The 23,570-nt window shown below is 42.1% G+C and overlaps 1 protein-coding gene across 2 annotated transcripts in view; it reads left to right on the top strand.

The window, feature by feature from the left end:
- Positions 1–23,570, top strand: part of FNDC3B (fibronectin type III domain containing 3B) — a 135,095-nt gene that overhangs the window by 83,943 nt on the left and 27,582 nt on the right. For both annotated transcript variants that reach the window (XM_015871958.3, XM_085513675.1), the window contains exons 8-20: positions 721–878; positions 3,070–3,129; positions 5,895–6,033; positions 6,360–6,413; positions 12,512–12,636; positions 14,599–14,773; positions 15,435–15,521; positions 18,928–19,066; positions 19,652–19,723; positions 20,167–20,285; positions 20,795–20,900; positions 21,596–21,768; positions 22,622–22,735. In XM_015871958.3, coding sequence (XP_015727444.2) covers positions 721–878; positions 3,070–3,129; positions 5,895–6,033; positions 6,360–6,413; positions 12,512–12,636; positions 14,599–14,773; positions 15,435–15,521; positions 18,928–19,066; positions 19,652–19,723; positions 20,167–20,285; positions 20,795–20,900; positions 21,596–21,768; positions 22,622–22,735 — 1,521 coding nt within the window. The remainder of the gene's footprint in view (positions 1–720; positions 879–3,069; positions 3,130–5,894; positions 6,034–6,359; positions 6,414–12,511; positions 12,637–14,598; positions 14,774–15,434; positions 15,522–18,927; positions 19,067–19,651; positions 19,724–20,166; positions 20,286–20,794; positions 20,901–21,595; positions 21,769–22,621; positions 22,736–23,570) is intronic.

The raw sequence follows: 23,570 nt of genomic DNA, 5'->3' as shown, positions 1-23,570 counted from the left end.
ATTAAGAACAGATTTATGGTCTGCTCAGAAAGAATCTGCTTGATATAGCCCTCTCATACACTGTCAGAGTGTACACTGGAAGCACTGAGCTTTCACATGAGGAGTTGGGTGTTCCACACTGAGTAAAGGCACCCAGGAGGCAGATCTGGATGATGATGCTGCAGGGCATCATCTCTGCGCTTCTTTCAGAAGACGTGCATAAAACTGCTGTGCTGTCTTTCCAAGATAGCCAATGTACCCATTGTTTTTTGCTTCTCTTGAGGCTGTGGGATGTGAAGGGGGTTGTTTTCTTTCTTTCTTGGCTGGATAACAGAAGGCTGTTCTTGAGGCCTGATGCCACTGGCTGCTCTCCTCCTTCAGTCTAGTGTTGTTTGTACCTGTACTGCCGGAGAAGTGCTGCACTGCTGAGCTGATAAAGCAGCTCTGTTCTCTGGTTCTAAGGTCTGAGGCACTTTTTCAATGTTTTCTTAAAGAAAACTCCCACCCATCTGGCAGTTAGGTCCCATGTTAGAGCTGCGCCCAGTGATGTCTGGGCAGCCTGGTGTGTAGTGGTTGGTGATCCTGCCCACAGCAGGGGGGTTGAAACTAAATGATCTTTGAGGTCCTTTTCAACCCAGGCCATTCTATGACTCTATGACCATGGATCATAAAGCAGTTTTTCTGCCAGGACGTGAAGTGATTCATTTGTGATGTGATTTTAAATTGTTGTTTCTTTTGTAGGTAACGAACATTCAAGCAAGAACGGTTTCACTGTCATGGTCACCTCCCGCCGGCCTTTTAAATGCTGATAGACACAACAATGGTTTGCCTTACACCTGTACTTACGAGGTTGCCTTATCAGATAAAGGGAGGGATGGAAAATACAAGATTATTTACAGGTAACAGGACCGTTTTTACACTTGTGCTGCTCTCAATTTGTGTTTTCATTGGAAAGCTTCTCTCTACTTGTGAGGGTGTATCTTGGCATGCCCCCCAGTAGCACATAGCAGGCACGTTTGCAGCAGCCTGCAATTTCCTCCTGTCCACCCCATCTGAACCCCTTGCTGCAGCAAGCTGGCAGGATGCACAACCCAAGCTCTTCGTTCCTTTTCTCCTTCCCACTCCTCAGCATGCTGCACTACAGGAAAAACTTGAGTTTTCTATTCCTTCCCATTGCCTTAGGTTGATTGAGTAAGGAGCACACTGATCAGCAAGCTGCATTGCTCCACAGAAGAGCCTCAAATACTTGGCTCCTAACAGCCTTAAGTAAAAATTCGAAGGGATTTCTCTGTCTCTAATGTCAGTGATCCTCTGAGCTCAGCCCATGATCAAGTACAGATGGTGTTACGCCTTTCTTTCTTCCCTGCTAATGACGTCTGGGTTAGAAAACTTTGAGATGCGACCCTGGCTATTGTGAAATAGTTAATCCTTCACAAATGTCATTAAATAGAGTCCAGGTGGTACAGCATTCATGGAATTCCCTCTTGAGACCAAGCTTTCTCCTTTCTTAAGACGTCCTGTGAATTAGGGTATCCCTCCTGGTCTGCTGCATGGGCTGCCTTGGGTAGTATAAACTGAGAGCATTAACCAGGGGAGGTGCTGCCTGCTTCTCTTTGGTATTTACACTAGCTGTTTGTGAGTTATCTTCATATGTTAATGCATTCTGCTGAGCTCTTAAAATGGAAGGGATGCTTTCAAGTACTTTTTGTGCTTGCTGCTCCGATGGCTGCACATTTTCTCCTGGTTATGAAATGTTGTGCATCTGTTTTAAAGCTGCTCAGAGTAATCTGTCTCCTGCTGCTGGCCGGTGTACAGCTGTTAGCTGAACGTGCTGCGTGTGCTCTGCTATGACCTACAGTGATCACTGTTACTTAGGAGCAAATGAAGGTCTTGCAATACATTGAATACATTCCCTTTTTGCAAAGAAGTGCACCCTTTTCAAAAGGAAAAAACTGAATGTACAGAGATTGGGCTATATTTTAAAAAGCTTTTTTAAAAATTGTTTTATTTTCTGAATTTCTGGCAGCCCAGAAGGCACATGCTTTTTGTCTGATCTTGTTCCCATGTTTTTGTCTTCCTATATTTTTCCAACTATCTATGGAATATTTCTTTATAAGAGAGTCCTCTTGTTTCCCATATGTTAATAAAACTGTGAGCAAGCCAAGCACATACAGGAGATGGTTATTATGGAACTTACTACTAACCTGTATTGTAATCTTAAGAAAATGGTGAAGCAGGTTGCCCAGAGAGGTGGTGGGTGCCCTGTCCCTGGGCATAGCTGAGGTCGGGGCTCAATGGGGCTCCGAGCACCTGTTGAAGCTGTGGGTGTCCCTGTGCACTGCAGGGAGTTTGATCAGGTGGCCTTTATGTGCCCCTTAAAACTCAAACGATGCTATGGAAATCAGCAATGTGTGACTGGAGTCAAATGTTCATTTCCCAGCAAAATAAACCAAAAGGAACAGAATGTTAATTTCAGGTTTAACTGACACACTGACCCAAGTTTTACATAGCTTTTTTTTTTTTTTCTTCTTTTTCCTGGCTATTTTCCCTTTAAAATTCATGAGACTTAGTCTTTTTATAAATTAATATATAAATTAAATGCCTCCTTGACATGGTCCTCGCAGAGTGTGCTTCTGGAAGAGAAAGCAGTGATACTCATTGAAGCAGTTGTGCAAGAAAAAGTACTTTTCCTTCTGACGTCCAGTGGCTCCACACTCTTTGAAATACTAAATGTGCAAGGAGTACAGAATAATGTGGTATTGATTCAGCCCTGAGAGGGTTGAAGAACACAGTGAGCTTTATCTAAACGTCAACAAAATGTAAGGATGGTGTTGAAATAAATAAGTTACTTAACAAACTGGGATGATAACTACCTTCTGTTACATATACAGAGCTTTATCAAGTTTTCAAGAACAAGAAGTGTGTTGATAAATTATTCATGCATTGTTTACTACTGTACTTCTGTGGTGGAATTTCTGTTTCTTCTTTCAAGTCATAGCATGTAGGAGTCGGTTGTTACTGGAAAAGCGATAGCTGTGCTGAGTGTGACGCTGCTTTTTGTAATTCACTGATGTATTTTTTTTTCTGCAGTGGAGAAGAATTAGAATACAACCTGAAAGACCTTAGGCCAGCAACAGATTATCACGTCAGGTGAGTCAGTGGGAATGTGAAGGTCACTTTAATACAGTCTGATTAATTGTGTGGGGGTAAATCACGCAGAAGTTCATTTAGTCCAACACAACTACGAGGTGCAGCTAAAGCAAGAGGGAGAAAGCATCTACATTTCTATTGCTCTGTATACGTGTAACAGCCCTGGGAGTGCTTGTGTTCAAAAATGAGATACCTCAAGCTTGGTAAAAATTTGACTGAATCAAGTGGTGTTTGGCCACAAGTATTCACAACTATTGTAACATAGATGTGCTGGAAAACCCAAAGATACTCCAGAGGTTTGGTTTTTTTTCATAAACACTCTACACTTCACAAAGTAACTCTACTGGTTGCACATCACCTGACCACAGTAACTGCAGCACTTCTTCCCTAAAAACAGATACACTCTGGCTTCTCTTGATATTTTTAAACCACGTTTCTCTTTGATTCTAAAATTGTTTGTCACACGGTTATTAACACATTCTCAGTTCTGCTCCCTGCTGTTTTTAACACCATCTACTCATGCTGTGTTTTTTAAAGACTTGCCTCATGAATTAAGGCTTCAAATTCACATACTGCTCCCTTACACTCAATATCCTTTAAAAAGTTCCTTTCTCTCCTATCTATTGTTTCCTTCTCTTTGTCTGGACAAGGGCAATGTTTGGCTTTTTCCCATCCAGGCCACTACTGTTGAGCTTTAAACAACAAGCACTTCTGAGCAAAGAGAGAAAACAACCAAACAAAATGCATCTTTCTTCCTCTGATACTATAGCTTCTTTTTCTTCAGTTTACTTTCTGTTGGTGCATATCTCTCAGGTACCTGAATAACTCTGTGGTGTTCAGGCTCCATGGCTAGGCAGTAGTTGCAGCCTCAGCAGCAGGATGGTAGCAAGGAGAGAGTTGTAGAACATTTCTGAGCTTCCTACACTAAGCAATTGATTGTAGTTTTTAAAGCAAACTTCCAAAACAATGTGGTAGTGCCTACAAAGTGCAGTATTGAGACCCCATACAGTTTCTAAGGGTGTTGGGGGTATTTGCCCCAGATCTTGGCTGGCTTTCAAGCCAGTTCATTCTGCCTATCTGCTGCCTTACCTACAGTTCCCTGTGTTTTCCTGCATGTTTGCCAAATTATAAATCATTTGTGAACAGTTAGCTGTAACTTTTGTTTAAAGTGAATGAGCGACTGCCAAATGTAAAAGTCAGACCTAAAAAGCAGCAGCATGTGTTTGTAGTGGAGGAAACCAACACTGAAAAAGCAGACTGCTTTCTATGACAGTTTTCTTGTTCGTTGAAACTGCATTATGTATTAACAGCTATGAAGAAATAAATCTGCTAAGTAAAGAAATGTATGCGACCAGCCGTTACTCAGCATGTTGTTCTGGGTCTGCTTAACCTTGGCAGCATCTCCAAAGGCTTCTGTTTTCACACTGATAAGTGCTGCATTGGGTCCCGGGCACCTAGAACTGCCTCTCTCTCTGCAAAAATGCAGAAGTGGGTTCAAATATTACAGTGTTGGTAGTTATAAAGATGGTGGCCTTTGTGAGAGCCTCTCGATCCCTTTTAAGGCTATGGTGGGTGAAAATGAAGTTTTTAATCGCATGAAAGGTTTCTCCTTCAGAAACCATCTAATTCCACAACCCTCGTTACCTTCTTTTGTTTCCCAAGAGCTGACACTTCACCAGGCAGGAAGCAGCAGCAGAGCACTTAGTGACAGGGACACTTGTGTACCACCGCCGCTTCCAACTGGCAAAGCCAACAGTGCAGCTTTTCAGGGTCTTGCAGATGATGCTCCTTAAACTCGTCTTTACATATCTGTGTTCTGCAGTAATGTGTTTGAATCTCAGCCCTTCCTGTTTCCAACACACACACACAGTGTGGCAAGTTGCCAGCTGCGGAGGCAATCAATTAATTGCATTTGTTTTCACTCCTGACTGCTAACAGGTGAACTATAAAACAGCACTAAAGCTGTTCTTGTGAACTTCCCCCTAAGGTTTGATTCTAAGTAGGTGGCCATTGTGCATAAATTACTCTTATCTACTCTAAACAAATTTAGAAATTGCCCTTTCTCATTCAAGTGCACAATAGCTATAGCCAGCCCAGAGGTCATTGTCTGGTCAGGGCTGGAATGTTTTCTGAGTAGAAGACTTCAAGTTTGCGCTTTCTTTTGCTTCATGGAAAATGTGGAGGAGAAAAAATACCATTAATTTTTCATTATGTATGAAGGTGCTCAGATATGTTTTGCTTTCCTGTGTTATTTTTGTAATAGTTACACCCCTCTATGCTGGTATATAGACGATTTGCCTGAAATCAAGTTGACTTCTATCAGAGCAATGCTTCTGAGCTGAGTTTATCCCTGTTTTTGTGTTTGTGTTAGTTTTAACTCAGAAAGCTAACTAAATATTGGCACTGCAGCTGTGTAGAAGCTGGAGCTCATGGAGGGAGGCCAGCAATTGCCACCACTGGACATGGCACGTGTGAGTCAAGTGTGAACAGGGCACAGTAACCAATGAAATAAATAATTGCTTGCGGAAGAAAAGATGATGGTAACTCAGCGGACAATGGCAGTTGGTGCATAAAATGTTGTAACTCTTCTTCTACTGTGGATTTTTTTGGATACTCATCCCAAGTGAAGCAGATAGACAAGGTTTTGTGAGCAATCTGTCACTAGTGGGCAGTATCATGGGTGCTTTGGTAGTCGAGTGTTATGGCTGAGACAGTACATTCTAGGTCAGCAAATGTATAACCCACTTCCATGTGTGTATTTCCAGGGTGTATGCAACGTACAATTCAGTAAGGGGATCCTGCTCAGAGCCAGTAAGCTTCACCACTCACGGCTCAGCACCAGAGTGTCCCTTCCCACCCAAGCCCTCACACAGGACCAAAAGCTCCTTAACTTTACAATGGAAGGTAGGTAATGCTTGGGTCAGAGTGGACACTCACAGAAACAGAGGAAAATACAGCTTGCCAACGTAACTGTGAAACATAACTGAAAGTGAGACAGTCATTTGTCAGTAAGGGACATGAACTTGCTCTACTCTGACAAATCCCTGCCTGTGCACTGACTTGACTTTTAAAATGTATGTGTTTCATTACGTTCCAGCTTCTTCTCGTTAGTCACTAAGAGGCTGCCAAGCTGTGTGCTTTAGTTTTACTTTAAACTGTAGTCATATGCCTGGGGGAAGAAAGTAGTTCTCTTATTCCCAAAACTGCCTTTTGTTTGTTTTTGTTCATAGGCACCCATTGATAATGGCTCAAAAATCACCAGCTACCTTCTGGAGTGGGATGAGGTAAGTAACAACCAATTGAAATAAATACATAAATAAATGGCACTCGGACTTTACAAGGATTTGCTGAGTAAGTAAAGATTATTAAACAGAGGGGAAACTAGAAGAAATGAAATCCTGATGACAGTCGGTAGAGTTGGGAGGGTTGAGAGGAGCAGTGAGGTGAATGTTTATCATTTGGTGTTTTATGCAGAGATGCTATTTAATGCTTCAGTACTCTTGAAATTCAACTTTTTTTTTACTGCTTGCTTGGTGTGCTTTAGCGTTTTAATTAGCATTACTTAGTATTTTACTGTTCGCACTGTGATATATCTGAGATCTGTTCATGATCTCATTCTTCTGGATGATAAATACAGAAGGAAAAATATTGTTCCTGTCTCAAAGGCCACACACAGGACATGATCATGGAGCCCTTTGTGCAGGAAACATACTCAAGCTTAACGTAATGGTATCCTTCACTCGGAGACTTACAGTACTCTTACAGGCGCTATGGAAAATAATCTGGTTTTCTGTCCCAGAGATGTCTAACTTATAGCATTAGAGAGCAGCATGCCACTGGGGAGAGGGCCAAAAGCAAGAGATGTGCAGTGCTGCTTGCTGGAAGTGGGTTCTGGTTGCAAGTCCTCCTTCCTTCCCCTGATTCCTTTGTCTTCTTGCCATTGCACAAGTCATGTTTTTGCAGAAAGCCTGAGTCAGTGGTTATCATCTTTGAAGGCAAAATGTATTGGTGACAGGAGGCTTGGGCAACGCATTAAAAAGAAAATGCGATGAGTCAGGAAGTGAAGAGTGTGGAGGGGTGTGTAGTTGTTCAGTCTGGGAAACATCTCTTGGGGTTTTTAATATTCTAAAAACAATATTCTAAAGGGAATAGTCAGCTATGAAGAGTTCTCCATCATTTCACTAGTAACACGTTCCCAGATCGGTCTGCTACATGTTTGGCATTTGGAACCACTTGCTGTGCGAACATTTACTGGATGCTCTATCACAGCAAGTGGGGCCTTTGTGATGTTCTCATGCACCCACTGAACTAAAATAAGACAATAATTCCAGAATGGCTGGCTGCCTCTCTCTGCATAATGGAAGGGGAAAGGTTGTCAGTGAAGATGAAAAAAAATGGAGTGTGAGGTCTGGGAAAGGAAATAAAAAGAACATTTCTCCAAAAGAACAGGCCAGGATAATCCCATTATACATTCTGTGACATCTTGATTCTGCAGTTTTGATCTCTTGCAAAGCTTCCATTAGCTGAGAAGCCATGGGAACATAACACAGAGGAATGAAGGAGTGGAAGAGGGAAGGAGAGAATGTGAAGATTTGAGAAGGACCAACAACAGAATATTAATACAGTGCACATATTTTCAATGTTAATTTTGTCCACATGGTGCCTAGTTGTATTTTTTATATGTGAGAGAATGCTCTTGTCCTTTAAACCTTTTAATACCAAGAATATAACTAGAAAGATTTATTATGCCTCTTTTTCTTTCACAGGGCAAAAGTAGCCTATTTTAGACTAGAGTATGCACCAGTGGCAAAGAATGCAGGAATCCTGATTGCCTTTATCCATCTACTTGATTGCCTTGCTTTCTCAGTAACAATCCTGAAATCTGAGATCCCAGCGGACAGCTGGCCAGCATGGATGAAAGGATGGCAGCCCATGTCATCCTTTAAATGTTGTGCTCTCTCACTGCGCCACGTAAATTTCGATTAAGCAAATGCCCCAGCTTTGTTACAATGCCACACTGTGTCCTGCTGAAACCTAGAAGTAAATACATGGAGGGAGAGGAGAATGCTTGCCAGGCAACAGCAGAACCTCTGCCAGAGCTCAGCTAGAGCAGCATTCATTAGCTACAGGGCACAGGATAAAATAAACACGGGAAAATCAGTGATAGGAAGGAAATTAAATTGCAACTGCAAAGCACAGGGGGTATTGCATGAGTGGAGAACGAGAAACCTATCCAATAATAAAGTTAGAAAAACACCCTAAGATGGCACTCTGCATAGAAAATGTGACTCTGTAATGAGAGGTAGGGAGAGAGTGAATTATGAGAAGCAGTGCATCTCAGACCTCACATCTTCCGATGACTGATGAATTGACATTTATAGTATTTAAAATGCAGCCAGGATCAGAGATGGTGTTGCTTTCCTATGCAAAAAGTAAACGGTTGCTGTTAAATGATGGCAGAAGTGTGCTGTTGTTGAACAGCCCTAGGGCTGGGTGAGGCTCTAAGTTGGAGGAGGATAACAGCACTTTACCCTGCATGGCTGCAGGTCAGATCTAAGTTTTTTCCTGACCTGCAGGGCCTGGAAAATAAAGCAGTGGATGGACAAAGCTAATCCTGCTATTTCATCTTTTTTCCTCCCAGTTTGGATTCAGTTGTTTGTGTGGGCTGTCATCCGTTACTTAGAAAAGGCAAATTCTTTCTTTCTCTTTTCAGGTGTAGGTCTTTGAATTATTGTTGTGAAGTCTTACTAATAAAGTGGTTTAACTTAAACTGCCTGAAAAACAGCAGAGAGAAGAGGGACCTTTGTTCTTTAACAGAGAGCAAAAGATCATCAAATGGTCCCTCAGTTAAATTGTGTGCTTGGTAGCAAAGTTTCCATTGACTTTAAGGGTGTTAGGAACAGCCCTTCTTCTCCAGTAGTTTGGAATTCCAGGTGATCTGGATGTGCCCACACCTTGAGTGCTGGGATTGGCACCAGCCAGTTGGCAGCGCTCTGTTACAGCAGCAGTTAAGGAGAACTCCAACTTCCGTCTCTTCTTCTGCATTTCCCTTTGACCTCACAAACCTAAACTGGCCATTTGGTGACTTTGAGCCTGGATTCATCATTCAGGGTAAAAAAGATTGATCTGAATAACTTGCTTAAAAAATGCACGTGGAGAACATCGCTGTAGTGCTGATGCTTTCTCCAGATGCCAGCATTCATCAAACTTAGTGAACTGCAGTTGCACTGCAAAATGCCCCTGGCGGTGCTGTAAGAATCAGGCCTTTGTTACTAATTAGACATGAAATGATCATTCTGTGATTAAGCTGTAGTAGATAAATGTTTCTCTTGTGCATACGGATGGTGATGATACGCTATTCATTGTCCATAGGACTGTTCTTGAAAGAGTGACAAGAGCATGCAGTGTGTTCATGCCTTATTTCTGATCCAGAAAGCATTGCGTTTTAATCTGTGCAAGAGAGAGACAGGTTCATTACCACCCAATTCAATTCTGTATGCATGGAAGTTCATATTCTGATAGATGGAGATCGTTTTGTTCTGCCAAGAAGTCTTAAATGTCTTAAGGCCAGCTAGCAGAGATGTGCTGATTTGTACTAGCTGACACTCTGGTCCATGTGCCCCAGTGGTGGCCCACCAGTGGGTTATGTGCACTCATGCTTGGGTTCTTGGATGTGTGTTTACCCTCCTGCTCTCTGGGTCTGTTTTGTGCCCATGTTTCTGCTATTAGATATGCAAGAGGAGGTGTTTGGATAAAACCATTTGCCTCATATATACGTATTTTAGGGATGTTTCATAAGTCCTGCTCTGTTTTCTCAGTGTTTGTATATACAGAAAGTTCAGCCACTTGCAGCAGTGACTGCACAGTAAATGCTTTGCAGAGATATTCAGGTGCATTTATAATCACCATTGACAGTCTGTCTCACAGCCTGGTGTCAGGTTGAGTAACAGTCTGGTGCTTTTTATTGCCAGCATGAACCAAGTGCCTGGAACAGATTGCCACCATGTCTCCTGGTTGCAGGGTCTGATGCTGGCAGCTTCCATTCAAGCCCTTTGCAGTGAGTGCTTGGGAAGGGCTGTGCTCTGCTCCTGCATCCTTTTACCTGCAGTGGCTCATCCCTTCTAACAATGTCTTCTGCAGTGACAGTAGCCAACAAAACTTGCTTAAAATCTCTTAACCATCGTCTCAACCAACCCAGTCTCCACAAGAAACTTCAGCGTTAGCTTCAAACAGAGCTGAAACAGCAGGCAAACCTTTTAAAATCTCTGTTAATATGCTGTGTTATAGTATTGTGCAAGTCTGATGGATCTGTGGAGCTGAATTGCCCGTTTCCTCAGACGGGCCCTGATGCCAGCACAGTGTGGGCTGTCACTGTGGATAGCGGGCAGCACAGGCTGTAGAAAGCAGGGCTGGGGAAGTCAGACAGTGGTTGCTCTCCCTCTGAAATTTGTGGATTAGAAGTATTTGAGGAAATGATACAGTGTATTTTAAGCAACTTACGAAACCTTATTTAGAGGATTAAAAGTTGGATGCTGAATATACAAAGAATAGGGGAAGGATTCTGGGAAAGCTGCAAGGCTCTTGGGTGGCAGCCAGTACCAGCCTGCCAGTTGTGCTTGTCCATAATTATGCCAGCATTAGAGCTTTCATAAATCTTGGGAGGGAAGGAGCGGAGAGACTATTTCCAGGCCATTAATGCCAGAATAATTAGAAATATCAGCCAGCCTATCCAATTAGTGCCAATAGAAGCCGAAATACCAGCCGGTCTGAGTAACTTGAATACCAGTCAGTCTCTGAGTGAGTCTTTGGGAATGTACGATACCAGATCCAGAAGAAAGATATATACAGTGTCAGAATCTGTATGGTGATGAAGATTGCAAAGATTACCAAACGTTGAAGTTGAGTTTTAACCCACCTGTTTGACAAAGTGGAATTTCCCTGGTCCATTGCTCCCACCTCCAGGCGCTGTGCTGCACGTGAGGCTTTCCATGGCTTCTCTTTCCAGCCAGCCATGTCTGTACTCATTAATCATATGCTTAGCATTTGGTTGCTCTACTTCTCTTGGAGAAAAAGCATAGGGAAGTGATGGAAAAAATATATCCTTAAGCATAAAGAGATTTAATGCTTTGAAAACAGCAAAGTCAGGATGATTTTAAACCATCAAACTAAAATTAATCGTAGGCCCCTGAATCTACAAGACAGTATTTGCATAAGGGAAAAAAACTCTATTCTTATTAGTCTTGCCCTGATTAATGGTTATTTTGCTAAAACATAAGATTAGTAACTGAGTTTTGTGTTGTCAGGGTACTGAGCAAGTTACCACCGAGCTGGGAAATAGTGAGGCCTCTCCTTTTGTTTAAAAGAGTTTTTATCACATAACTATATACTCAGGGATGTTAGAATTGAAAGAAGTTCCACCCCTGAGATTAGTTGGGCTGTGTGGTAACATTGCAGCCAGAGCAGGCAGGTGAAGTTAAAGGAAAGCGTCAGTAAAAACAAGTCCTAGACAGATGTAGAGTAGCACTGGGTAAATAAAAGTAAGTTATGGTTATTTGCTGCTGTGCTGAATGTCCCTTCAGTGCCTCCAAGCTGTGCAGTGCTGGAGGTCTGCGTGGTTGTTTCTAGTTTGGCTAACACATCTTGGAGATTTACTACACATGTTTTGTGGAGCTCTTGCTTCTGTACTACAATTTGAGTGCAAGGAGGTGGAAATGGACAGGGGCTGGAGAACGGGCTGGTGAAAAATGTGTGTCCCTCCTGGGCATTTTGGGAGTCTTTAATGATGAAGTGATATATTGACTGTGGGAGAAGAACAATGCTTGGGAGGAAGGGCAGAGCCTGAGGAGGCAGCAGCAGGTTGGATGGATTGAATATTAACTGCAGTGAGGGGCACCTTTATTGGTAACTGTCCAAAACTAAGAGCTGCAGAGACAAGTGCTTTGCCCGTCCCATGGAGCAGCTGGAGCACAGCGGGCTGACAGTGGGCAGCGAGAGCCCTCTGCTGGGATGAAGTGTTCCTGAAGGGCCAATGGAATCTAGTGTGCAGAAATATTGCTTGCAGGGCTCCCAGATCAATTTCACACCCAGCTCGTATGCTTTGAGGTTAAGGAATAGGATAAATTACATTTCAGTTTAAGTGACAGAAGCTGTAAATGCATCTCATAAAGATAAGAACTTGGAAGGAGGAGAGATCTGACAACAGACTGCATGTAAATGTATTAATTTAAGTAATGTAGCAGTGCTGCCAGTGAGTGTTTCAGAGTTCTGTTTGCTCACTGCTTGAATGAAAGCATCTAAATCTAATATCATTTAACAGTACTTAGAATAAGAAACGCCTGGTTTTGTTTCATAGCTATCTAATTACAGCCTGTTCTCTTTCTAGGGAAAAAGGAACAGTGGTTTCAGAGAATGCTACTTTGGAAGCCAGAAGCATTGCAAGCTGACTAAGCTGTGTCCAGCTTTGGGTTACACCTTCCGACTTGCAGCTCAGAATGACATCGGTACTAGGTAAGTTAGCTCAGGATGCATGATGTTTTGGAGGAAAAATGGTTGTTAAAGAGTTCAACTTGCAATGAAATCATAAAGGCAGAATTCTGCTTTATTCTGGTTTTGTTTCTTTCCTTCTCCATATGATTTTGAGTTAAATATCTGATGTTTGGTCCATTATTAAAGCTTCAGTGTACGTCACATCTTCCCTGGTGGGGTCGTTGGCCTCCCAGGGAACTGCCATGAGTGATGAGGTTGGCTGAGGCAGACACTTCTTTAGAGGTGTTAAATGGTGTTTTGTGGTCTGTCTCTTATACAAAAAGAATACATCTGTTATGTGAAGTTCCCCTTAGGGACCTCTGTGAACCAAGAAAAATAAGCAAGAGGAAGTTGAGTTACAGATTTTGAAAGGAATCTTGATGTATTTATTTTCCTATTTTACAGCAAAGGTCCTCTGTCTTTTTCCAGCAGTACAGTCCCTTCCTTCTTTCGGGACTGGCAGGGCTGGCCCCACAGAGGATGGGCACACCCAAAGGCTTTTCTCTGCCTGTGAGCAGATGCTTTCAGATGGAAGTGGTGAGAAATCAGGCTAATCCCAGCCCTCAGGGACATCCTGGGGAGGCACTGCACAGCAAGGGCCAGATCATAACCAAGGAACATGGTGCTGCAGGGGCTGGGTGATCCTCTACTTGTGGAAAGGAGAGCAGGCGAGGAAAGGCTGAGCTGTGAAAAATCTAAACAACCAGTGCTTTTGTATACTCGTTTATTGTCCTTCTTAGCTAAACAGGATCCAGTAATTACTACAAGGAAACATAAACAGCTGGTCTATAATGATGTGCTTTGCTGAGGGAGATTGTCTTGTTACTCTATCATCCACAACATGAAACTCCTAACAATATGTAACTTTAGAAAGTTACTGTATTTGTGATCCTGTGTTTTCCCTTTGAGATATGCTGGGGCTGTTCATGTTTGCAGAGTCCCTCACCAGCTTCTTGCAAGATCACCTCCCTCCCTGTTTAAATAGTCCTTCAGCTACAGAGAGATGTGAGCTGGAGCTGCTAAGTGCCAAACAGGAGAGTGCTGCTGCTTGATGACGATGTCCCTGCAAGGTTCACTATTTGAGAATCTCTTCTCTCTGCCCTTTTTTTGGTGTTACTCTTCTTTTCTCTCATGAGTTTATGAAGAAGTGTACTTGTGGTCAGCCATTGTGTGTTAATCTATGAGATAAGCACCAGCAGCACGCGGCTTGTTTTTTATAGACAGCACTCAAAATCATGGCATGTTAATGTCATCTAACACTTCATATTTTAAGATAGTGTTGGCTCTGATGCTTGTGGATTTATCATCTGAGCTGTTTTTCTTCTCTTTGTTCAGATGTTGGCTATCGGTGGATTGTTTTTAAACTGTTAGGATGTTTCAGTTCTGGTGCTTGTGTTGTTTTTGAGAAAGAAGACTTGGGAAGGGAGCTGTGGCTTCTCTGTGTTCATTGCATTCCTGTGACGTACTGATGGAAATACATTGTGCTTTAGAAGCAGATCTGAAAACTGCTCTCAGTTGAGGGTTCTGATGTTGTACTCCTTAAGAGCCACCAAACTCTAGCTGCTTTAAATGTCGTTCTTAAGTTTCTGCTGTACATAGTATAGCCTTGCTATGTTTAATTCCTCCTTGTTAAGTTTGATTTACTTCACAGTTAAAGGCAAGTTAATATTTTTGAGGCAATCAGGTATTTTTCCAAATGTCATTGCAGTGAAATTCATAAAAATGACTGTGAGGGCACATAATTCTATGACTCTGTGATAATCCTCCATTTATTTCTATTCTTAGTTTTAACATTCCCTTCACTTTGTGAACTCGTTTCTTTTTTTCCCGCTTGGACAACATTAACAGCATCTAAATCATTTGAAACATATGAAATACGTGTGTGAGTGAGGCTTTTTCATGGGTTAGTTTTTAAATATTGCTCTCTCCTCTTTTCCTGTACAGTGGGTACAGCCAGGAGGTGGTATGCTACACTGCAGGTAATATTCCTCAGACTCCCTCTGCACCAAGGCTTGTTCGAGCTGGCGTTACGTGGGTTGCATTGCAGTGGAATAAAGTAGAAGGATGCACACCAGAAGAAGTGATTTCTTACACCCTGGAAATTCAGGAAGAAGATAATGTAAGTGCTGTGTTACTACAGAGTGTACGGAGTGGCTCAAATTGAGTTTCCATTTATTAGTCCAAGTTTATTGAGAGTGTTATGGATTGCTATTTTGAAGGGCTGTTCCAATCAAAGGTTGTGTGAGGACTCTTAAAACATTATGTAACAGAAAAAAAAACTATTTTAATAGAATGCCTTTTGAGAGTATGCAGTACTTGGCAGGACACGGACGTGTGATTTGTTGAGCTCAACAGCAGAATTTGGAATCCTCAGCTTAAGAATTAGATGAAGTTCTTAGCAAAAATTGTCTGCTGTCGTGCACAGTTCCTTCACAAAGCTTCAGAGGAGACCATAATCTATAGGGTGGTTTGTCCTTAAATAGTCCTCTGTGTTCTGCTGACTGCTGAGGAGTGTGCTTGCTTTTTGTCATCATCTGTCACTTTTATTTCTCTTATATGTGATAAACTGCTGCTACTGCTCTTGCGCTTATTTTACAGCCAAGTTATATTATTCAGATCAGTTGCACTGTCCTAGATAGAATGTTACTGTGACCTAGTAGCCTAAAGAAGGCAAACAAAATAAAACCTTGATTGCAAAGCCTCTTTGAAATAGATTCTAGCTGTACATGAATGCAGAGAAAGCTTTCTGGAAATCTGTTTATTTTTGCCTGTTTCTCTAGGATAGCGTGTTTCACCCAAAGTACACTGGAGAGGAGCAAGCCTGTACTGTGAAGAACCTCAGAAGAAGCACGCAGTATAAATTCAGGGTGAATCTTCTTATTTTTGTCATAACATTGCATTTCCTGCACTGGATGTTTTTTGTCCAGGCGCTGTAGGTACCCTTTGTTGCCACCCGCTAAGCTGAGCCATCAAATCCAAATTCTCCCTGTGACATCAGGGGTTATTTTATACTGATGGATTAGGTCCATTAAATTGTATCACAGCAGTGTTGTAAAACTAGCAGGGGAGCCATCTAGCTAATTCTGAGCTGGCCAGAAATAGGTGGTGGATTGTTCTGGGACTCTAGGTAATAGTGAACAAAGGGTAGGGAGGAGCTTCATTTAAGTAGATCAGTGACTGTTTCTAGTGAGGTTCCCCCCAAAACAGCTCTGGTATGTATTGTTCAGTAATTTTATCAGTGACTTGAAAGCCGAGTTTCATTTCTATTTCTAGCAAGCAGATGAGAAGGTGAGGGACTTGAGGATGAGGAAGCAGGAGCTCAGAAGTGTCAAAGATCCCAAATGAAGTCAGTTTGAGATGAAGTTTCAGTTCCTGCTGGGTTTGTGCAGTCTTCAGAAGTGTAAATAAAGGAATATGTGAGTTCCTTATAAGTTATAAATAGGTTGTTATTACATTTGTATTTCAAACTGATTCCCTAGAGGTGATTGTCCCTGTCATCTATCTGGTATTCATCTGGTAGGATGTCTCAAATTGAAGAACAGCCAGAGAAAGAACCAAGAGATGATTAAATAATTAGAGAAAGTGGCAATAAGAAATAAAGAAGCAGGGTTGAGGAGGGCAGCAGGTCAGTAGGGATGTCCATATTGTAACTGGCTTTTCAGTACAGCAAACTAAAAGGGTAAAATTTCCATGCGCAAAAAGTTAAGAGCCAGGGAAATTCAGTGAGAAACAATGAGCTGATACTGGTTTTGATGACTTATTTAAGGCAAGCATATACAGGCTGGAGAATGTCAATTTACTTTTTTGGCCTTAAAAATCACGAATTGTTTTCCCTAGAAGCCTCTTTTAGGAGAGGGGTATAGAACTGGCCATTCCTGAGAACAGCAGAGCTCTCCAAGTGGAAAAGTTCCTGCTAGCTTATATTTACTATTAGCAATTACAATAAATATTTTATTACTCACTTCCTTGGCAGCAGATTTGTGTCCCAGAGACTCGTATGAGCTAACACAGCTCTCAGAAGCCACACAGTGTTAGACCATTTGGGGCTTCTTGTACGATCCTGATCTCCTCTGCCTCCTGGCCAAGTCCCCATGTCTTCCCTTAGCAGCATTCACACTGAAGTTACCAGAAGTTGTTTTTGGGAAGAGACAAAAGATTTTCATCTGAGAAAGCTGACTTGGTGCACATCCTGCTAGTTTCAGGGTCTATAGATTACCCATCACTTGGTTGCCTGTCGTGCTACTCCACATTTTTAATTACTGCTCACTGATACTCTGAAATAATTTGCTTTAGATAATGGTTTGCAATACCTCCAAAGTAATAGTAGTATAATTGTCATTATCTTCATCTCCTGTGAGAAAATAACGTCAGCTACCATGATATTTTTTTCTTTTAAGACAAGAGAAACAATAATGCTGTAACCTTAAACTCACTGTCATCTGTTGCTGGTGAAGAGGTTGGAAAATCAGTGTGGTTTCTGGAGAAATGATGCTGACAATCAGCTGTTATTAACATCCCACATGCTGTTCTGGCATGTGACATGCTGTTTTCTTTAGTGATACGTATCCTGTGCAAAACTGTCACAGGAAACATTGTTAAATTTGTTACCTCTTTCTTCCTTCCTTCCTTCCTTCCTTCCTTCCTTCCTTCCTTCCTTCCTTCCTTCCTTCCTTCCTTCCTTCCTTCCTTCCTTCCTTCCTTCCTTCCTTCCTTCCTTCCTTCCTTCCTTCCTTCCTTCCTTCCTTCCTTCCTTCCTTCCTTCCTTCCTTCCTTCCTTCCTTCCTTCCTTCCTTCCTTCCTTCCTTCCTTCCTTCCTTCCTTCCTTCCTTCCTTCCTTCCTTCCTTCCTTCCTTCCTTCCTTCCTTCCTTCCTTCCTTCCTTCCTTCCTTCCTTCCTTCCTTCCTTCCTTCCTTCCTTCCTTCCTTCCTTCCTTCCTTCCTTCCTTCCTTCCTTCCTTCCTTCCTTCCTTCCTTCCTTCCTTCCTTCCTTCCTTCCTTCCTTCCTTCCTTCCTTCCTTCCTTCCTTCCTTCCTTCCTTCCTTCCTTCCTTCCTTCCTTCCTTCCTTCCTTCCTTCCTTCCTTCCTTCCTTCCTTCCTTCCTTCCTTCCTTCCTTCCTTCCTTCCTTCCTTCCTTCCTTCCTTCCTTCCTTCCTTCCTTCCTTCCTTCCTTCCTTCCTTCCTTCCTTCCTTCCTTCCTTCCTTCCTTCCTTCCTTCCTTCCTTCCTTCCTTCCTTCCTTCCTTCCTTCCTTCCTTCCTTCCTTCCTTCCTTCCTTCCTTCCTTCCTTCCTTCCTTCCTTCCTTCCTTCCTTCCTTCCTTCCTTCCTTCCTTCCTTCCTTCCTTCCTTCCTTCCTTCCTTCCTTCCTTCCTTCCTTCCTTCCTTCCTTCCTTCCTTCCTTCCTTCCTTCCTTCCTTCCTTCCTTCCTTCCTTCCTTCCTTCCTTCCTTCCTTCCTTCCTTCCTTCCTTCCTTCCTTCCTTCCTTCCTTCCTTCCTTCCTTCCTTCCTTCCTTCCTTCCTTCCTTCCTTCCTTCCTTCCTTCCTTCCTTCCTTCCTTCCTTCCTTCCTTCCTTCCTTCCTTCCTTCCTTCCTTCCTTCCTTCCTTCCTTCCTTCCTTCCTTCCTTCCTTCCTTCCTTCCTTCCTTCCTTCCTTCCTTCCTTCCTTCCTTCCTTCCTTCCTTCCTTCCTTCCTTCCTTCCTTCCTTCCTTCCTTCCTTCCTTCCTTCCTTCCTTCCTTCCTTCCTTCCTTCCTTCCTTCCTTCCTTCCTTCCTTCCTTCCTTCCTTCCTTCCTTCCTTCCTTCCTTCCTTCCTTCCTTCCTTCCTTCCTTCCTTCCTTCCTTCCTTCCTTCCTTCCTTCCTTCCTTCCTTCCTTCCTTCCTTCCTTCCTTCCTTCCTTCCTTCCTTCCTTCCTTCCTTCCTTCCTTCCTTCCTTCCTTCCTTCCTTCCTTCCTTCCTTCCTTCCTTCCTTCCTTCCTTCCTTCCTTCCTTCCTTCCTTCCTTCCTTCCTTCCTTCCTTCCTTCCTTCCTTCCTTCCTTCCTTCCTTCCTTCCTTCCTTCCTTCCTTCCTTCCTTCCTTCCTTCCTTCCTTCCTTCCTTCCTTCCTTCCTTCCTTCCTTCCTTCCTTCCTTCCTTCCTTCCTTCCTTCCTTCCTTCCTTCCTTCCTTCCTTCCTTCCTTCCTTCCTTCCTTCCTTCCTTCCTTCCTTCCTTCCTTCCTTCCTTTCTTTCCTTCCTTCCTTCCTTCCTTCCTTCCTTTTCTTTCTTTATTTTTTCCTCAGCTGTTCGCTTCTAATGTGGAAGGAAAAAGTTCTCCAAGTGAAGTTTTGGTCTGCACAACTAGTCCTGACAGGCCGGGACCTCCGACCAGACCCATCATTAAAGGGCCAATAACATCTCATGGCTTTAGTGTGAAGTGGGGTAAGCCAGTGTGGTTTCTCATAGGCGATTTTGGGACAGTCATAATACCAAATGTTGAATTCGGATGTAGTTCTGTTAATACATATGGGAGCGTGGATTTCATACTGCTTCCAATACACAAAGTAGCATCTATTTGGAAAGCTCATCAGCTTAACTGTGTGAGTATTTTGGAAGATGTGTAAATACGCTTTAAGAATCAGGATATTTGCTTCTTTTTAGCTAATGAACTTAGACTTTTAATCAAGTTTGCATTCAGGTTTTTTTGCCTTCCATTTTATGTCTTGTTGCAGGTGGAAGCTGCTTCTCATTCTAGCTGTTCCCTTTATCAATGGGGCAAATATTCATATCTTATCTTCTTCAATGCTTTTTCCACATGTTTTGTTTGTGGCATCTTTACAAAATATTAGCCAGCCACCTTATTCTGGAAGCTAAATTCTGCTGTCTGCTTCTGCAATGAATTCCTCCTTGTAGGTAGAGTTGGAGGGAGGTGGTTTGTGGGCTAGAAGGAGTAGAATCAGAAACAGTTTTTGTAATCTTTTTTGTTATATTTCATTCCTTATACTGATTTACTAACTTCTTCTTTAGATCCTCCACAAGATAATGGTGGTTCGGAAATCTTGAAGTATCTCTTAGAGATTTCTCAAGGAGGTCCGGAAGGTAAACCTAAAACAAGTTTTCATTTCAATCCATTTTGACTATTGTAAAGAAATAGTGACCCTTCTGACTATTATTAATATGCTGCAGAGGTGATTGAAACTGAGTTTTAGCCTTAACATTTACAGGATTCCTGGGGAGGGGTTGGTTAGGTTTAAGCATGCTCTTTTTTCTCCATGACAAGTGGAATTTTACCTTATAGGGCTTAAACCTACTGCTTTATTTTATATTTAATATGTTTTAGAAATACATGTATTTGTACATATTCTTCATGTTTATTTCTGGGTGAATATGTCTTGAAGCAGAAATAATATTCATAGTAATATTAAAATTCATGACTCCAGGAAATAAATCACAGGGAAAGCCATGTTATAGATGTTCTTTTTGACATGAGTAAACTCGTTGTATTTGTGCTTTTCTGAACTTGGATATATCTAATTTTCTAGCAAATCAATGGGAAGTGGCTTATAGTGGATCGGCTACAGAATATACCTGTACTCACTTGAAACCAGGCACTTTGTACAAACTCCGGGCATGCTGTATCAGCACTGGCGGACACAGTCAGGTAAGTAGTATTTAACAGTAAGGGCTATTCATTTTTTGTCATATTTTGGAGATTTATCTGCTGTATGGATCTCTGCTTCTAAAAGGTGAACGTTATCCCCATGGCAGAATAAAGCTACAAGGATTGCAGTTATTTTTTTTTATTGCAAGCTTCTAAATTTTGGAAGATTTCTACATTTTCATTATTACTGCTTTGATTTTTTTTTATGATTGAGTACGTTAGGACTCAATGCTGTTTTAGAAACAAGGAAAAGTAAAAGGATGAGCCCTGCAAAATCATCCAATATAGTTCCTGTGCTGCAAATTTGAGTAGGCTAATGGAAGAACTCTGCTAGTTGCACTTGTAAGAAACATGCTTGGTAGCATTTCTTGCCCTTTGTTTTTTATATAAGCTCTTAGAAATAGTTGTTCTGGAAAGTAGGTTTTTTTTTTAATCACTTCCTACTCATGGTTTGCTTTGCAGGTGCTGGAAGAACCACAGAGTTAACTTAAGCTCTTTTTCTCTTCCAGTGTTCGGAAAGTTTACCTGTCCGTACGCTAAGTGTTGCACCAGGTCCCTGCCGGCCACCAAGAATTTTGGGGAAACCAAAGCACAGAGAAGTTCAGCTACAATGGGGTAAGCCATAGGAGTGTGTCTAGTGAATAGGTTGTTTTCATGGTGGAAAAGATCCCTATAGCAAAACAAACACAGATATGGGATACGAATTCAGGTTTGCAAAAAGCTGTTATCCCAAGTGAAGTGCAGGGTTTAGATCATCGTACAGACATTTAGAATCTCATAAATGCTAGCAGTGTGACTAATGAAGTTTGAGAATGGAAGTGGTTTGTATTTTTATGAGGTGTTAGTGAGGCTTTGCCAGAAATCCCATGTGTAAGTAGTAGATTTGGACTGTATGTGACCCTCACTACCCTGTGTCCAACAACAGCCAAGCAGCCAAGGTTTGGTCAGTCAGACCCCATATCACATGCCTCCTAAATTGTCTTTGACCCAGAGGGAATGTTTTCAGTCCCATTCTTCGTGCAGGGGCAAAAAACAGCTCTTGAGAAGAGGAACTACTTTGTTCTGCTTAAAAAGTAGCTGGGCACCTTCTGGTACCAAGCACAGTTTCCCAGGGTGAAAGAAGCCTTGGGAGGAGCTGCTGATCTTCCAGGTGGCAGTCTGACCTGATGAAGGGTTTAGGGTTATGCGTAATTAATGTATGCTGATTGTGCATGTGGTGGAGGTATTGCAGGTAAGGCATCTATCTAAGAGGGAAATTGTTGCTTATAACATGTATTATGTTATTAATGTGGGACTTGTTTATGTTTTAGATGTCCCCACATCAGAAAGTGGCTGTCCCATCTCAGAGTACAGCGTAGAAATGACAGAACCAGAAGAAGTTGTTTCTGAAGTGTACCACGGTCCTGATCTGGAGTGCACAGTCAGCAACCTTCTCCCTGGAGCAACGTATCGGTTCAGAGTGAGAGCTCTGAACGATGGTGGGGTATGTTTATGATTTCCTTGTAAGATTACATCTCCCTAAGGACATACCAAATAGCCCATCTCTGTCCTGCAATGTAAAGAAACAGCCAAAGTAAATATGTAAGATTTCTTTGTAGTATACATTTTGTAATTCAGATGAAGCAATGAATGTTAGTCTTCCTTGCTAGCAGAGATACTGACAGGTGCCCATTGAGAGGCTGTCTTGAACAAAACTTTTAGTGTTGTTCAGCCTTCATAATGGTTCATTTTTCCATATTTATTAGTATTCCATTCCAAAATATTAAGTATCAGTGTTTTTCCTCTAATTGTTGATATGTAATGTTCATTTGTTCTGGAGAATGGTTTCTAATTAGCTTGGGGATGTACCGAACAAAATTTGTTATCCCACTCACACAGCCCCAGTTCTCCAGTGCTTGCCCTGCTTGTGTTTTATATATAAGAAGCTGGATTTCACCTCCACTGTGTTGTTGTGCTCCTCCTCAAAGCCAAGAGAGAAAGCCAGGCTATGGTATAGATGTTGGAATACCTTGAAGTAAGTTAGAGGGAAACAAACTGCTTCTCAGCTTTCTATTGCTGAGCACACATTCCTACTCTTTGGTAAACTGGAATTGGCTTTGGCCTTCACAGGCAGTCATCATGGCACAGGAGGATATCCTGGGGCAGCCAAAGTGTTGTCTGCTGATACCTAAGCATCCCTCATATTATAACCTTGCAATAATTCACATGGTCTAATCCTCCTACACTCTGATATTTAGTGCTGAGTGCTGGAAGCCCAGTTTATCTTTCAGATTGTTTATTGCATTGAGAAAATTCATATGTTGATATGTATTCATGTACAAATTGTTCCTCTCTAGTACGGGCCATACTCGGAAGCTACAGAAATCACCATGGCAGCAGGACCACCTGGCCAGTGCAGAGCGCCTTCCCTGTCCTTCCTTTCTGACGCACGTGTACTTGTAAGCTGGGAGGTAGGTCACGTGTTCTTGTTTAATTTCTGTTTTCCTTGTCCAAACTGATGTTGTTAGTGCACACTTGAAAAGTAGCTCGAGAGATTTTAACTGGTTTAGTTAAAAAAAAGCATTTGTGGTAAAATTATACACAGAAACCCTTCTATTATCAAAAGCCATCTTTTCTCCTTTTTAAAGAATTGCATAAGGTTGATCTTGAGCCATCTGGACCAGCATTCGGACACAGGACATCCTAGACTGGTGTCACATGGTAGTGTTGGTCTGTCTGACATGCGCTCTGTAAACTTTTAGCATGTCAGAATGCCCCGGGGAGGGGCATTCTGACATTATGAAGGCAAATATTTTATTTTGAGTGAAGGTGGAGTCTCTGATATGAGATGAACTCAGCACAAATGCTTACAATTTACCTCCTCCTCAAAAATTATTTGTCTCTTCCCCAAATATTTACTTTTATTTTAGTCTGTATGCATTCCTTCTCCGTCCGTGCTTCACCATCTTAAACTTTGGATCTTTTAATAAGTATTAGCTGAAATGCAGAAGTGCAGCTGCTCAGCCATGCAGCTTGACTTGCCCTCCACAAAAGGATACCACTGATGACAAGGATATTACTGATGTTCATGAGTTTTCGTGTAGATGTTAATGTACTCAGGTCTACCTTCTCTGTCCCATGCTTCGTGCATTAGCTTGATGGCTGACTTGCATTGAAAACCTCAGATGAGCTGCCATGATTGTTGAGGTCAATCTTTTCTCAGTAGCATGAATAATTGCTTTAGGCTCGAAGGCCATCTCTTTCAGAGTTGTTCTGATTGACTAGATTGATGCTTTTTTGCATTCT

This window comes from Coturnix japonica, chromosome 12 (assembly GCF_054131305.1).
Source record: "Coturnix japonica strain WE chromosome 12, WE-NBRP24, whole genome shotgun sequence".
Classification (NCBI taxonomy): domain Eukaryota; kingdom Metazoa; phylum Chordata; class Aves; order Galliformes; family Phasianidae; genus Coturnix; species Coturnix japonica.
This window is presented reverse-complemented; position numbering and strand designations above follow the sequence as displayed.